This window comes from Macaca nemestrina, chromosome 7, assembly GCF_043159975.1.
Source record: "Macaca nemestrina isolate mMacNem1 chromosome 7, mMacNem.hap1, whole genome shotgun sequence".
In the NCBI taxonomy this organism is placed as follows: domain Eukaryota; kingdom Metazoa; phylum Chordata; class Mammalia; order Primates; family Cercopithecidae; genus Macaca; species Macaca nemestrina.
In genome coordinates this window covers 52,309,667-52,322,314 of record NC_092131.1, presented here as the reverse complement: position 1 = coordinate 52,322,314, position 12,648 = coordinate 52,309,667, and the positions used below count along the sequence as shown (strand labels likewise).

At 40.5% G+C, this 12,648-nt stretch overlaps 1 protein-coding gene across 11 annotated transcripts in view; it reads left to right on the top strand.

Moving 5' to 3' along the window:
- LOC105473588 (kinectin 1) overlaps positions 1-8,423 on the top strand; it is a 160,346-nt gene extending 151,923 nt beyond the window's left edge. For all 11 annotated transcript variants that reach the window (XM_071100127.1, XM_071100132.1, XM_071100129.1 and 8 more), the window contains one exon: positions 8,336-8,423. In XM_071100127.1, coding sequence (XP_070956228.1) covers positions 8,336-8,408 — 73 coding nt within the window. In that variant the 3' untranslated portion in view covers positions 8,409-8,423. The remainder of the gene's footprint in view (positions 1-8,335) is intronic.
- The last annotated feature ends 4,225 nt before the right edge of the window (positions 8,424-12,648 follow it).

Sequence of the window (12,648 nt, the reverse complement as noted above, 5' to 3'; positions counted from 1 at the left end):
CACATGAGTTTTCTCCTTTAACCTATCAATGTGGGCACTCTCATGAATAGATTTCTTAATATTAAATTACTTTTGTATTTTTGGAATAAAACTTGCCTAACATATTACCCTTTTTTTTATTATTATACTTTAAGTTCTAGGGTACATGTGCACAATATGCAGGTTTGTTACATATGTATACATGTGCCATGTTGGTGTGCTGCACCCATTAACTCGTCATTTACATTAGGTATTTCTCCTAATGCTATCCCTCCCCTAGCCCCTGACTCTACAGCAGGCCCCGGTGTGTGATGTTCCCTGCCCTGTGTCCAAGTGTTCTCATTGTTCAATTCCCACCTATGAGTGAGAACATGCAGTGTTTGGTTTTCTGTCCTTGTGATAATTTGCTTAGAATGATGGTTTCCAGCTTCATCCACGTATCTGCAAAGGACACGAACTCATTGCTTTTATGGCTGCATAGTATTCCATGGTGTATATGTGCCACATTTTCTTAATCCAGTCTATGAATGATGGACATTTGGGTTGGTTCCAAGTCTTTGCTATTGTGAATAGTGCTGCAGTAAACATACGTGTGCATGTGTCTTTATAGTAGCATGATTTATAATCCTTTGGGTATATACCCAGTAATGGGATCACTGGGTCAAATGATATTCTAATTCTAGATCCTTAAGGAATCGCCACAGTGTCTTCCACAATGGTTGAACTAGTTTACACTCCCACCAACAGTATAAAAGCATTCCTATTTCTCCACATCCTCTCCAGCATCTATTGTTTCCTGACTTTTTAATGCTCGCCATTCTAACTGGTGTGAGATGGTATCTCATCATGGTTTTGATTTGCATTTCTCTGATGACTAGTGATGATGAGCATTTTTTCATGTGTCTTTTGGCTGCATACATGTCTTCTTTTGAGAAGTGTCTCTTCATATCCTTTGCCCACTTTTTGATGGTTTTTTTTTTTTTCTTGTAAATTTGTTTAAGTTCTTTATAGATTCTGGATATTAGCCCTTTGTCAGATGGGTAGATTGCAAAAATTTTCTCCCATTCTGTAGGTTGCCTGTTCACTCTGATGGTAGTTACTTTTGCTGTGCAGAAGCTCTTTAGTTTAATTAGATCCCATTTGTCTATTTTGGCTTTTGTTGCCATTGCTTTTGGTGTTTTAGTCATGAAGTCCTTGCCCATGCCTATGTCCTGAATGGTATTGCCTAGGTTTTCTTCTAGAGTTTTTATGGTTTTAGGTCTTTAATCCATATTGAATTAATTTTTGTATAAGGTGTAAGGAAGGGATCCAGTTTCAGCTTTCTACTTATGGCTAACCAGTTTTCCCAGCACCATTTATTAAATAGGGAATCCTTTCCCCATTTCTTGTTTTTGTCAGATTTGTCAAAGATCAGATGGTTGTAGATGTGTGGTATTATTTCTGAGGCCTCTGTTCTGTTCCATTGCTCTATATTTCTGTTTTGGTACCAGTATCATGCTGTTTTGGTTGCTGTAGCCTTGTAGTGTAGTCTGAAATCAGGTAGTGTGATGCTTCCAGCTTTGTTCTTTTGGCTTAGGATTGTCTTGGCAATGCAGGCTCTTTTTTGGTTCCATATGAACTTTAAACGTATTACCCTTTTAATATATTGCTGGATTCTCTTTGTTAAGGTTTTGCTGGGTTTTAAGTCATTGGTATTTAGGTTTTCTGAAAAAAACTGGAAAGCTTTACTTCTTTCTCTATGTTCTGAAACAGGTAGTGTTGGAATGATCAGTTCCTTGAAAATTTAGAAGGATTCATCCATGGATACACCTATGTTAGGTGTTTTGTTTGTTTGTTTGTTTTTTCAGGGGCAACTATTTGCAACTTTTACAATTGCTGTCAAAGTTATTGATCATTCTTTTCCTATATTACTTCTTTGAATTTTGATAAATATTTCCCTAGAAAATTTTTATCTAGGCTTTCAAATTTATTAACATAGAGCTGTATACCACATTCTTTTATTATGGTTTTATACAACTTTATTTTAAATTTCTGCATAATATTCCATATGTGGATGTGCCATAATTCATAAATGTAAAAACAGTTTTACATTTTACTAGTAATTTTAAGTAGTGATTGGCTGGTAAATGAAGGCAGTTTTTCCTTCTTGAGTTCTACTGGCAACCCTGTCCTGTGTGATCTTGTTGAGAGGAGGATAACAAAAGGATATGGCCTTTGGGTTCAAATCTTGGCTCTGCCACTTGGTAGATTGGGACCTTGGGGGAAATAAATTAATCTCTCTATAGTTTAGTTTTCTCTTCTGGAGAAAGGATAATGATAGTAATTTCTGTCTCAGGAAGGGTTTAGTATAAGAAACGAAAATCCTTCTAGGTTTTTTAGCAGAAAGGGATTTAATACAGGAAACCATATACTTACACAATTGTTGAAAGGGCTGGAGGAGCAATGATTCCCTATCACAGAACTGACGTACGAGGGGAGCTGTACCTCTGAAGCCAGCACAATGGGAACTGGTGAGTTTAAAAACACACATCTGAAATGTTGTATTGCTACTGGTTCTGCTTCAAATACCCAGGAAGCTGGAGAAGGACTGCAGTCCTGCTGTAGAAAAAGTTCACATCTCCACACCCTTGCTTGCCAGAATGAAATTTCCAAAAGGGGCAAGACGTGGCCTCTGCCTCATTTTCACCTTCCCAAACTCATGCAAATACTTATAACTGATGAAACCTAATCTACATGCCAAGCCCAAGCTCCAAAGGAATTTGGGAAATAGTTTTCAGCTTTCTAGTCCGGAGGTTGAGCAAGCCAATCCACAATATCGACTATAATGCCTTCCATGAGATTGTTGTAAAGATGAAATAAAATAATTCATGTGAGTGCCTGGTAAAGAGTGTGATGCAGTAAATGCTATTTATTATCATTTATAGAGAGTGAGGCATGTGCCAGGGACTCAGCTTATTTACTAGGGATGGAAAAATTAATAATGTTTCTTTGCTGTCCTCAAAATATTTCCAGTATAAAGAAGGTAGGAATTAAATAATTATATCACAACCAAAAAAAAGTGCTATGGGAAGGTAGGGGACAGGGTAACTTGGTTGGCAGTGTGTTAATTCACTTACTTTTTCATGAAAAAGCATATTTGCTGGCATAACTCAGTGTACTGACCAGGCCTATCGCTTGGTGCTGGGGTGCAGAACTGAACTGGACAGATGTCTCTGCCCTGTGATGCCTGGGTGTGCTCAGTGTGGGGAGTGATGACTGGGGGGAAGTCAGAAGGAAAGGCTTCACAGAGGAGGAAACGTACGGGCTGGCTCTTCAAGGATGAAGAAAATTTTAGGCAAAGAAGGGAAAGAAGGCAAGTACAGACTTACAAAGAATTTTAGTTCTTGGCTTAGGGCAGCATTTCCCAAAGTGTGTTCCATAGAACACTAGTCCCCAGAGTGGCTCCTTGAAGGGTAGTTCTGCAGTAAGTCACCATCGAGGAGTCATGATGATGATTAGCCAATTAAAATGTTAAGAAGACTTATAGTAAAATGCTATTAACTTTTTAACTCAATGTTTATTATATTTTTTGTCACAAAAATCTTCTTTGATGGAATATCTATTAGCACAGAATACACTCTGCAAAACATAGACCCAAGGTGATCAACCACTTCATTCTATGGATGGCAAAATGGGGCACAGACAGGCTAAGGGCCACACCATTACATTATAAGCTGCAAGAAGTCAGGGACCATGTTTCTCTCCAGCACTTTTTTTTTTTTTTTTAAATTAAGGAATTAACCTAGTACATGGCACTAGACTATTAGAGATGAAGAACTGATGAATTAATGAACAACTAATGTAGAAGAGAACTCTGATATCTCAACTTTCAGGCCTATGTTTTTATTAATATATACCTCTTAGCCAATGGGAAAAGACATTCTCGCCCCAAGGGTTATGTAGAGCCTTTTCCCTTTGAAGTAGTGTTGCCTGGTAAAATGTACGATGCATGCAATATTTGGACATATTTATGCCCCCAAATTATTCGCTGTCTATCTGCTGTTCAAATTTAACTGGCATTCCATATTTTTGTTTGCTAAATTTGGCAACCCTACTCTTGGGGAAACAATATGGAAATCTTTCTACCTGCTAATGTTACTTGTTAATCACCTTAAAAAGCCATTTATAAACAGACTTGTATTTTGCTTTCCAGTATATCACAGGGTCAATCCTTTTAAGTGGGTCTAAGAAGATAAACTGATTGTGTTCACCTTAGTTTCTTTCAAGTTCCTGCTGAGAGAAAAAGCTTTTGTGTAAACAGGGAACTGACAAAGTATTTGTTTCATCAGCCTGCACCCCAGCACATGTGAGAGGGTGCCCAGTGGATTCTTCCAGCCTGGGAAGCCCTTTATAATCCACAGGAGAAACTCAGACCGAGATAGCAAGAGATATGTGAGGGAACAGGGAAGACAGTTTCCTAAGTAATGAGGCTATTTAGACCTTGCAGAGGAAGGACACTTGCTATTATGTACCCTAAGCCAGGTCTGTGTTTCCAAAATGTGATACTCTTAGCCACACAATTTCTTGAGTTTGGACCAGATGATTCCTTCATTTTGTGCAGTGCAGACCTGGATATAGATAACAAATTGTAATGCCCTTAAAAGCTCTCTTGTTCCCCATCCATCTTTGTCCTGCTTCACAAAGATGCACTGAGACCTCTCACAAACCATCCATTGCGACTTTGCCAGGGGATCCTGATCTTAAGACAATCAAACAATTAAAAAAGGTCAGTAAAAAAAAAATACTCTCCTTCTCTGCTCCTTCTGCTGTTGGTTGCTTAGGCTGTTTGCTTTCATCCTCAGCTCTTGTGTGAATTATACGTGTTTTTGTAAACTCAAACTTAAAATCCAGTATGTCTTTAGATAGCTTTTTGCACCGCACCCTTTTATGTGGGTTATTTTTCACATGCACTAGAGTGATTTTGCTTTTGCATAGAAGGGCGATGACTTGCTTCAGGTATTGGTTAATTGCACTTACATTCATTGGTTTGTTCCTGTTACAAACAGAAAAGAAAAAAGAAGAAAAAAAAAAAAAACCAAACAAACCCAAAAAACCACAAAACATATTATGTACCAGGAACTATGTGAAAGGCCCAGTTGAAACAGAGATACATAAAGCACAGTCCTTAAGGAACGGAAACGTTAAACAAATATTTGCAGTTCAGTGTGATAAGTCAATAGAGGTGACATTAGTACAGAGGTGCTGCACAGGGGGGCAGAAGGAATAACTCCACCTGTGGGAGGTGGAGGGGGAAGAAATAGCTGCACAGAGATTTATGAGCTGAATCCTGAGGCATAAATAGGCATTTTCTCACTGCACAGATTGCAGATGGGAACTCATGCAAAGACAAGGAAATATGAAGCTGTGTAATTTGTGTTCGGTGAGAGACCTCCACAGGCTAAAGATGGCCCATTGGGACCCAGAAAGAAAACAGCATAACTTAATTTTTATGTAAAAAATCTTTACTAATATTTAATATACGATTTACAGTTGGGCATATATAATTTATCAGTTAAGTATAGCTGTGTGGTGGGTTGCATGCTCAAAAATGCTTTACCAAAAGGGGGCGCTCATGATCAAACTAATTTGGCTACTACTGCTGGAGTGGCAGAATTGGGGGTCCAATTCAGGCCTGCAACAGTGCCAAAGGAGTCTAGATAATTATGTTTCTTGTAGTCCAGGGTATCTCAAAGTATGGTCCACATATATATACCTAGAATGCGTGCTAAAGAAAAGTGAATTCCCAGGCCTATCCCACATCAATAAAATCAGTATTTCTCAGGAGAGGGTCTGGGAATTTGTGTGTTTAACAAATTCACCAGGTGATGCTTGTGGTCTTAGTCTGCTCAGGCTGCCATAACAAAATACCATAGACTGGGTGGCATAAACAACAGACATCTGTTTTTTCAGTTCTGGAAACTGAAAGTCCAAGATCAAGATTCCTGCAGGGCTCAGTTCCTGGTGGGGGCTCTCCTCTGGCTGGCAGATGGCCACCTTCTTGTTGTGGCCTCATATACTGGGGAGAGAAGCTCTGCCCATACTGGAGTTTAGTGGTGCAATCTCAGCTCACTGCAACCTCCGCTTCCCAGGTTCAGGTGATTCTCATGCCTCAGCCTCTTGAGTAGCTGGGATTACAGGCACATGCCACCACACCCAGCTAACTGTTGTATTTTTTGTGGAGACACAGTTTCACCATGTTGACCAGGCAGCCTCAAGTGATCTGCCTTCCTTGACCTCCCAAAGAGTTGGGATCATAGACCTGAGCCACAGCTCCTGGCCTCTTCCTCTTCTTATAAGGACACCAGTTCTCTTGGATCAGGGCCCCACCCTTATGATTTGTTTAACCTTAATCCCCTCCTTAAAGGCCTTATCTCTGAAACAATCACATGGGGGAATTTAGAGCTTCAATATGTGAATTCGAGGGGGGCGGGGCAGGACACAATTCAGTCCATAGCACTTATGTTCACTGAAGTTTGAGGACCACTGCTCTAGTCTAACCAACAAAGAAACAATAAAGCCCGTGATAGCTTCTGATGGTAGACTCCTTTGTTTCTGAGTCTGCACCAAGAGGATGAGCTACAGAAACATGCGATTTCCAGCTGCCTGCCTTGCCTTTCAGACTAGCATTGTCCACTAGAAACATAATGGTAGCCACAAATGTGAGCCACATAGGTAATTTAAAGTTTTCTATCAGCCACGATGGAAAAATGTTTAGTGAGACTGTGACTTCAGTAAGAAACAGGTGAAGTTACTTTTAATAAGTAGTTAATTTAATATATCCCAAATATTATCATTTCAACATAAAATCAACGTAAAAGATTATGAGTAAGACATTTTACATTTGTTTTTGTATGAAATCTCTGAAATTCTGTGTCATATTTTACACTGTTATTTTAGCGCAGCTCAATGTAAACTAGCGAGATCTCAAACACTTCGTGGCCACATGTGGCTAGTGGCTACTGTGTTGGACAGGCAGTGCTAGACTATCCCAAGCTAGACTATTGTGCTTTGAAGAAGCAAAACAGACCAGGTGTGTTGTGTAACATGCGGTACAAGTACCATTGTTTCTAAGAAAGGCTTCATGATTATGATTAGTCCTGAAATGTTTTTGTTAACATGACTCTCCTCTAACCAGAAGCTTAAGATGTCAAGTTTAAGCAGAGAACAGAAGCTGACGGCTCGTTCTAGCAGTTGAAGAAATTGTCACCGTTCAAAGTTCTGTTTACCATTTACATAAGAAATCACAAGCTGCCAGCCAGGGCTGGCTGATGCCTGAGCCATGCTGACTTGATGATGCATTTCCCTTAAATTAAAACTGAGCTGCATTTGATTTATCACCCAGAGCTGTCACTTCTCACCTCCAGTGAACCTTTCCTAAGACCATAATAAATGTCACTTCAAAAGTTCAGAACTGGATTTCAGCGGTGATGAGCATATTCATCCTAAAACAGACTCCTTGAAACAAAACAGGGTTTGCCATCAGTGTTGGGAATGGGGAGAGGATATGGAGACACTCCCCTGAATGTTGTATAATGAAGAAAGCATTTGGCTAATTACAAACTTTACCCATATCCCACAAGATCAAGTTTGGGATCCTCAAAGGCAAAGGGTGTGGTATTGGTGCTGAGCTCTGTCTTGGGAGCCACTAGAGCCCGAGAGCTTCTAGTTACTTTTGAGACAAGAAATTATTGTTTAGTTGGAGGAATTTGGGGGCATTTGGTTAGAGAAGAGAAAGTTTGGTGAAGAGGGCATGACACATCACCCTCATGTATTTTGAGGGCTTCTTGGAAGAGGAATTAGACCCATTCTACACAGCCAACGGGGCAGAATTAGAACATATCTTTAGTTCAAGATAAAGAAGACATTTTTAATGAGATTGTGATATCAGTAATAAGACACAGATATCAGATTGTGCTTCTGTATGGAAACATTTGTTGAGTACCTACTTTGGGTCAAGCACTGTTATTTATATTAATGAAATTTCATAACATTTCTGTAAGGTAGGCATTATTACCTCATTTTCATAGATGATGAAGTTGAGGCTCAAGGATGTTGAGCACCTTCCAGAATAGGTGCTCTGAGTTGGAGGGAGGTCTCCCAGTCACTGAGCCTGTTGAAGCAGAGGGTGCAACACCATCTGTATGAGCTAGGAGGTGTCAGTCATCTTGATAAGCTAATAACTGCTACTCTTTAATTGTGCTTGTTTTGTGATAGAAGATATTACAAATTTTGATTTATGTATAAAAATGATGTGGCCAAAGAGACTGAGTAATAGTTTTCAAACTATTAAGAAGAGAAATTTTTTTCCTTCCCGCAGATGGAAGCTTCAGCAGCAGGAGCCAGGCTCTACACTCTCTTGCTCCCGGTTGGTCTGTGGTGGGATATGGTGAGGCTCAGCTGTTTTCTGGTCGCTTCCCCTGGTGACCAGTTAGTACCCCAGAGGAACTGCAGATAATAGAGTGATGTGAAATGAACTTAAAAATAAATCTGTAAAACACTCAGAGGAATAAAGGGAAAATAGAATCCATAAAGCAAAACAAGATCTTATAAAAAAGAACAGGCAGATTTAAATAAGAAATAGAAATTTAGAAAACAAAAAATAGTAATTAAAATAAAAATCTGTCTTAATATGTTTGTGCTGCTATTAATAAAATACCTGAGACTGAATTTATAAGGAACAGAAATTTATTTCTCACAGTTCTGAAGGCTGGGAGTTCAAGATCAAGGTGTATGGCAAGGACCTGGTGTTTGTTTCCAAGATGGCTCCTTGTGGCTTCATCCTTGGGAGGGGAGAAACACTGTGCCCTCGCATGGTGAAGGATGGAAGGGCAAGAAGGTGAACTCTCTTTGCAGCCTCTTTCATAAGGACACTAATCCATTCATGAGGCCAGAGCCCTCTTAACTTCATCACTTTCCCAGAAGCCCCACCTTTTAATACCACCATGATAGGGATTAAATTTCCACAATTAATTTTGAAGGGGACACACATTCAAACCATAGCAGTGGTCTAGTCCAGGGATCAACAAACTCTAGCCTGTGGGCCAGCTGCCTGATTTTGTAAATAAAGTTTTATTAGATCACAGCCATGCCCATTCTTTAGCATATTGTCTTAGGCTGCTGTTGAGCTACAAATAGCAGAGTTGAATAGTTGAATAGAGACCATGTGGCCACACACTCTAAAGTATTTACTACCAGGCCCTTTAAGAAAACATTTGACAAAGGTTGATCTGGAGTGAATGTGGGAGAGAATTAGTGATTCGGAAGACAGAGATAAAGAAATCACCCAGGATACAGCACCAAAAGATAGACAAATGGAATATGGGATAGTAGGTTGAGATATGGAGCACACAATAAGCACAACACATTCATGTCACCAATATCTGAGTTCCTCCTCTTCTACCACGTGCACTTCTAGACCACCCAGCTTAGCTGGTTGTGGTCAGGTGGACCTTGTGATTGAGTTATGGCCAATGAGACATGAGCAGGAAGGAGGAGCAGCACTTTCCTCTTGCCTGGACGATCTCTCTTACAATCTCCCACATACTCTCTTCCTTCATGAGAAGATGGAAGTTCTTCTGGCTTCCTGAGTGACCGAATCTCCCTTTCCTCTGCTGAGCTGCCTCAGTCTGAATATGAATTAGAAAGAAACCACTACTAAGCCACTGACATCTTGAGGTTGTTTCTTATGGCAGTTAGCCACTGATAGGGTTTGGCTGTGTTCTCACCTAAATCTCATCTTGAATTGTAGTTCCCATAATCCCCACATGCCATGGGCGGGACCCAGTGGGAGGTAATTTAATCATGGAGCAGTTACCCTCATGCCGTTCTTGTGATAATGAGTAAGTTCTCACGAGATCTGATGGTTTTATAAGGGGCTTCCCCCCTCACTTGGCTCTCATTCTTCTCTCTCCTGCTACCATGTGAAGAAGGACGTGTTTACTTCCCCTTCTTCCATGATTGTTAGTTTCCTGAGGCCTCCCCAGTCATGCTGAACTGTGAGTCTATTAAACCTCTTTCCTTTATAAATTACCCAGTCTCAGGTATATCTTATTAGCAGTGTGAGAAAAGACTAATACAGCCACCCTGACTCATATACATTTAATAGAAGTTCCAGAAGGAAAGAATATCAACTAGTGCTTTTCACATTTTAATGTGCATATGGTTCACCTAAGTCTCATTGAGCTGTTGGTTCTGATTCCATAGGTCTTGAGAGTTGCCAGCTATTTTGCATTTCTAACAAGCTTCCAGGTGGTGAAGCCGCACCTGGTCCTAGATCACATTTTGAGTAGAAAGATAGAATGGGGAAGAGGCAATATTCAAAGAGAGAATGGCAGAGAAGCTCCCAGAGTTCAATATGCCAGAGTTTACTCTTTGTCTATTTTCTTCTGTGTTCTTGTTTCCTAAGTACGTAGACACTTACCTTCAAACAGATGAGTATGTTTCAACAGATTGGGGGCTTTGGCTCAATTTCACGTCCCTGCGAGTCACTTTGGCCATCTCAGTGACTCACTCACATTTATGCACACATGCACACACACACAAGTGATTGTGGAAGCCCAGTGCACAATGATTTTGTTGGCTCTTTTCCATAGTTTACGATCTTCTTTGCAAAGATGCCTGTTCAAGTGCAACACACCATTTCATCTCCATGCCTACTCCTTTGTGGTCACAGATTTAGTGATTCTGGACCTCACTGGACTCTGTGATCCCTGGACAAAAGAACACCTAGAAAGCTTGGGTGCAGGGCTGACCCTGAGGCTCTTAGTCTAGACCACATGGAGTTAGAATGGGATTGGGACTACCCCAGCCTGGTGGGAATCCCCTGGGACTGAGAAGGCGAAGCGCTGCCCAAGTCATCAATGCTGTGCCCCTCCAGGCTGTTCTCCAAAGGCGGTGTTCCTCTGCCCTAGGACCATGGCGACAGCTAACAGGGGTAAGAAAGGTGTCAGCCCTGGGGCTGGAACCTATGGAGTTCTCAGCTTACCCAAGCAGATTTTATCCCTTAGGAAGTCCAATGTAAATGTCATTTGCTTTACATGCTGGATTGGAAAATAGACAACTTGTGTGTCTTATACAGTGGAACTTGAATTTCACAGGTGAAAGAGATGCATAAAAAACTTTACAAAGTTGTAAAAGGTTTTCATTTAAACCAGTACTTCCCATTCCCACAAATGACAATGTATACTATGGCAGAGTCTAAATTTTCTTCTTTAGGTGCACCTAACAATTTTTCCTAGCCTATACAATTTGTATCTCCATAATTATCTATCACCTATCTCTATCTCTATTTTATTTTTTATAAATACAGACAGGGTTTCACCATATTGCCCAGGCTGGTCTCAAACTCCCGGGCTCAAGTGATCCATTGCCTTTGCCTCCCAAAGGGCTGGGATTATAAGCATGAGCCATTGTACCTGGTCCAATCTGTTTTTGCTAAAATATATCTTGCAGTGTCTATGAAAGAATATGTTCAGAATTCATCTCTAAAATGGATACTGGTTTTACGTTCATCCTACCAACAGAACGTATTGTGACTACAGCTACCTCCCATCTCTCGGGGCATGAAGTGAAGCCTAATATCTTTATGAGATATAAACATATAATTAAACATTAATGGTTAATATTATTGAGTAGTTACCGTGTGGCAGGCATTGTTGTAAGGGCTTTACGGTTTTTTGTTTTTTTTCTTTTTTTTGAGATGGAGTCTCCCTCTGTCACCCAGACTGGAGTGCTGTGGTGTGATCTCGGCTCACTGCAAGCTCTGCCTCCCCAGTTCACGCCATTCTCCTGCCTCAGCCTCCCGAGTAGCTGGGACTACAGGTGCACACCACCACCCCTGGCTAATTTTCTTTTTGTATTTTTAGTAGAGACGGGGTTACACCGTTTTAGCCAGGATGGTCTCAATCTCCTGACCTTGTGATCCGCCCGTCCTTGGCCTCCCAAAGTGCTGGGGTTACAGGCATGAGCCACCGCACCAGGCCTTTATGGGTCTTAACTCATTTGCTCCAATACAGTCTCCCATAACATAGCTACAGTTGTTACTCCCATTTTCTGGAAGAGGAACCTGAGGCACAGGGTGGTTAGGTAATTTTCCCAGGGCACAAGGAGTAAGTAGTAGAGTCAGGATTTGAAACAGGCAGTCTAACTCAATAGACCATAAGCATAATGGCTATACTGGGTGTTGGCATAGCATAGCATAGCATAGCATAATTTTTCTCCTACCTTACCAGAAAATGAGCACACTGGGAAGCCTCTGTTGAAGCCTGGACTTTGGCTGTCCAATGTGGTGGCCCCATGTGGCTACTGAGCATTTGAAATGTGCCTAGTACAAATTGGGATGTGCGGTAGGAGTAAAATACACACTGGATTTTGAAGACAGTATGAGAGAAAGAATGCAAAAGACCACTTTTAAAATTATTTCATATTAAGTGCTAAAATGATAATATTTTAGATATGCTGAGATGAAAAAAATATATTCTTATAATTAATTTCACTCTTTTTTACTTTTTAAAATGTAGCTTCTAAAAAATTTAAAATTCCATATATGGCTTGCCTTTGTGGTCAGCATTTCTACTGAACGGCGCTGGCCTTGACAGTTTGCTCATCCATTTGTTCACTCATTCATTCAGC